Source organism: Diospyros lotus, chromosome 11 (genome assembly GCF_014633365.1).
Source record: "Diospyros lotus cultivar Yz01 chromosome 11, ASM1463336v1, whole genome shotgun sequence".
NCBI lineage: Eukaryota > Viridiplantae > Streptophyta > Magnoliopsida > Ericales > Ebenaceae > Diospyros > Diospyros lotus.
In genome coordinates this window covers 27768362-27772311 of record NC_068348.1, presented here as the reverse complement: position 1 = coordinate 27772311, position 3950 = coordinate 27768362, and the positions used below count along the sequence as shown (strand labels likewise).

General features: G+C 42.2%; 1 protein-coding gene across 1 annotated transcript; it reads left to right on the top strand.

Moving 5' to 3' along the window:
- Window positions 1-1332: 1332 nt before the first annotated feature.
- On the top strand, window positions 1333-3497 carry LOC127812819 (uncharacterized). Its single transcript, XM_052353346.1, has 5 exons — window positions 1333-1437; window positions 1503-2159; window positions 2244-2470; window positions 2681-2936; window positions 3063-3497. The coding sequence occupies exons 1-5, from the start codon at window positions 1333-1335 to the stop codon at window positions 3495-3497; spliced, it is 1680 nt and encodes a 559-aa protein (XP_052209306.1).
- The last annotated feature ends 453 nt before the right edge of the window (window positions 3498-3950 follow it).

The window sequence follows — 3950 nt, the reverse complement described above, 5'->3', positions numbered from 1 at the left end:
CAACCGATAGAAATAAGGCAGTGCAGGAAATACAACCAAGAAATGATGGGAGAAAAGAAGATAAATCAGGTGGAAAGCAGAAAAAACTGAGTGGAAAGGAGGGACAAAACAGCCAGGAAGGTAGAGAATCCTTATGCAAAGCCGATGACAGGGAAGTGTTTCAAGTGTAACCAACCAGGGCACAGATCCAATGACTGCCCTTTAAGAAAGGCAGTCCATATAGTCGATCGAGATGATGAAAATGAAGTAGCCTGTGAGCCTAATGGAGATGATGATGAATACGATGAGGAAGAAGAATGGGAGAATTATGTAGTGAGAAGGTTAATGCTGACCCCGAAACAAGAAGAAGACAACCAGCGTCATCGTCTGTTCCGAACCAGATGCACTGTTGATAATCAAGTATTTGATTTGATTATTGATAGTGGTAGCTGTGAAAATATCATTGGCAAGGGAGTTGTGGAGGCGCTGCAATTACCAGTTGAGAAGCATCCTAATCCATATTGTATAGGATGGATCAAAGCAGCAGAGAAGATCGAGGTAAGAGAGCATTGTAAAGTGCCTTTCTCCATTGGAAAATATAGTGATGAAGTATACTGTGACATTGTTGATATGGATGCATGTCACCTCTTGTTTGGGAGACCCTAGCAATATGATGTAGATGCCCAGCATGCAGGGAGAGATAACGTGTACAAGCTAGAAAAAAAGGAATGAAGTTTACTTTGTTGCCTTTAAAGGGGAAATCCGGCCCTAAAGCTTCTAAGGTAGAAGCACGCTCTTTCCTTACTATTACCCAATCTAGGCGTGGGATAAAGGAAGAAATTGGGGAGATGAGGGAAGTTCATGCCTTGATTGCGAAGCAGGTGTTAGTTGCTGATGAAGAACAGAAGGAGCAAGAATATCCGGAGTCTGTTCGACCATTATTATAAGAGTTTAAAGAGCTGATGCCCGAAGACCTGCCAGATGGGCTGCCGCCGATGTGGGACATTCAGCATCATATTGATCTCATCCCGAAGGCTAGTTTACCTAATCTGCCTCACTATAGGATGAGTCCTAAGGAGAGTGAAATATTAAAGGAGAAGGTGGAGGAGTTGTTACGCAAGGGATTCATTCAGGAGAGCATGAGCCCATGCGCAATCCCAGCATTATTGACCCCAAAGAAAGATGGCAGTTAGGGAATGTGCGTGGACAACAGAGCTATTAACAAAATAACTGTAGGGTATAAGTTTCCCATCCCTAGGCTGGATGACATGTTGGAAAGAATGAGTGGTGGTGCTATATTTAGCAAGATAGATTTGCAGAGCGGGTACCACCAGATTCGAATAAGGGCTAGCGATGCGGAAGACAACTTTCAAAACGAAAGAAGGGTTTTATGGGTGGCTAGTAATGCCCTTCGGGCTGACTAATGCTCCTAGCATGTTCATGCGAGTTATGAACCAGGTACTAAAGCCTTTCCATGGGAAGTTTGTTGTTGTTTATTTCGACGATATTTTGATTTACAGTAGGTCGGAAGAGGAGCATCTTATGCATTTGCGCGAAGAATTGGTTGCCCTGTAGGTAAACAAATTGTATGCCAACCTGAAGGGATCCAAGTTGATGATGCAAAAATAAGGACGATTAGGGACTGGCCAATCCCAAAGACAGTGATTGAAGTGAGAAGTTTCCACGGATTGGCAACCTTCTACAGGCGTTTCATTAAAAATTTCAGCAGTATTGCAGCCCCAATCACAGAGTGCTTGAAGAAGGGGAAGTTCAATTGGGGGGAAGCAGCTGAAGCCAGTTTTGCATTGCTAAAGAAGAAGCTTTGCAATGCCCCAATTTTAGCACTGCCGGATTTCAACAAGCTATTCGAGGTTGATTGTGATGCAAGTGATGTGGGGATCGAAGCCGTCTTGCCTCAAGAAAGGCATCCAGTAGCTTTCTTTAGTGAAAAATTAAGTGAAGCAAGATATAAATGGAGTACCTACGATAAAGAGTTTTATTCTATTGTTCATGCTCTTAAGACATGGGAGCATTACCTGGTTGGGCGAGAATTTGTGTTGTTCTCAGATTGTGACGCCTTGAAGCATCTAAATTGCCAAACCCGAATCAGCAAAGATATGCATGCTAGGTGGATACAATTTCTACAGAAATTCCCTTTCAAGTTACGAAATAAAGCAGGGGTACAAAACAAAGTGGTACATGCGCTCAGTCGCTGCGCAGATTTGCTGGTGACTCTAAGCAGTGAGATCGTGGGTTTTGAGTAGCTGAAAGAGGTGTATAGGGAGGATGAAGACTTTCAGGCCATTTGGGAAAAATGCTCTACGAACCAGCCATGCGGAGATTTTCATATTCAGGATGGCTATTTAATACGAGGAAATCAGCTTTGTGTCCCTAGAACATCCTTGAGGGAAAAGGTCATTCGTGATCTGCATGGTGGTGGACTTGCTGGACATTTAGGCAGAGATAAGACACTTGTTGCAGTAGAGAAGAGGTTTTATTAGCCTCACTTGAGAAGGGATGTGTCCAAATTTGTGCAAAGGTGCTATGTATGTCAGACATCCAAGGGGCAAGCACAAAATACCGATTTGTATATGCCTTTGCCTGTCCCAGGAAATATTTGGGAAGATCTGTCAATGGATTTTGTACTTGGTCTGCCTCATACCCCAAGAGGCGTCAATTCTGTTTTTGTTGTTGTTGACAGATTCTCAAAAATGGCGCATTTCATTCCTTGCAAGAAGACTTCAGATGCTACGGGGATAGCTAAATTGTTTTTCAAGGAAGTCGTTAGGCTACATGGAGTGCCGAAGACTATTACTTCAGATCGAGATAACAAATTTCTGAGCCATTTTTGGAAGACTTTATGGCAACTATTTGATTCTTCTTTGAATTATAGTACCACGGCCCATCCCCAAACAGACGACCAAACCGAAGCAACCAATACGACATTGGGCAACTTGGTTCGAAGCATTTGTGGAGATAAACCCAAGCAGTGAGATGTTGTCTTGGCACAAGCTGAGTTTGCTTACAACAGCGCTATTCATCGTACTACTGGCTGGTCACCATTTTCTGTTGTGTATACGTAGGTTCCTAGGCATGCTGTTGATTTGATCAAATTACCTACAACTTCTGGAGTGAGGAATGTAGCAGCTAAACAAATGGCAGAGCAGTGGCAGTCAGTTGCAGCAGAGGTGAGGAGCAAAATTGAGCAGTCTAATGCTAAATACAAGGTAGCAGCATATAAGCATCGCAGGAAGCAAGTTTTCACTGTTGGAGACCAAGTGATGGTGTTCTTATGCAAAGAAAGGTTTCTAGTGGGTGAATACAACAAGTTGCAGCCTAAGAAGTATGGGTCATACCAGATTCTTAAGAAGGTAAATGATAATGCTTATGTGGTAGCTTTGCCAGACAATATAGGGATATCCAAGACCTTTAATGTGGCAGACCTTTACCCTTATTATGATTCTGACGAGCCCTTGTATCCTGAGACTTCAACAAACTCGAGGTCAAGTTTTTCTTAGGTGGGAGAGACTGATGCAGGCGTGAAGGAAGTAAATGGACACTTCCCTTCTTGGTTATTTCTACTATACTTTGGCAGTTTCCATTTTTGGTAGGAAGGTTTAATTAGCTAATAACTTTTGGTAGGAAGGTTTGTTTTGATTACCGTCTGCGGCACTGATCTTGTTTCAATTAGTGCTTTGATTTTGTTTATTTAATTTCCAACTTTCCTTATTCATGGAGTTCCTATATAGTGAGGATTCCTAAGAATGTAGAAGATAATTCTTTTTGGTTGAATAAAGTTGGGAGAACATTATTTGTTTGTGGTTTCTAGTTTCTCTATGCTAATTCGCTGCGTGATTCAATATGTATAGATCCATAACAAGACTACATGAGAAGCCTTCCATTACCCAAAGAAAACTAATTCATGCACCTAGTGCAACACGTTTTATGCATGCAGGATGATGTTGGACCAA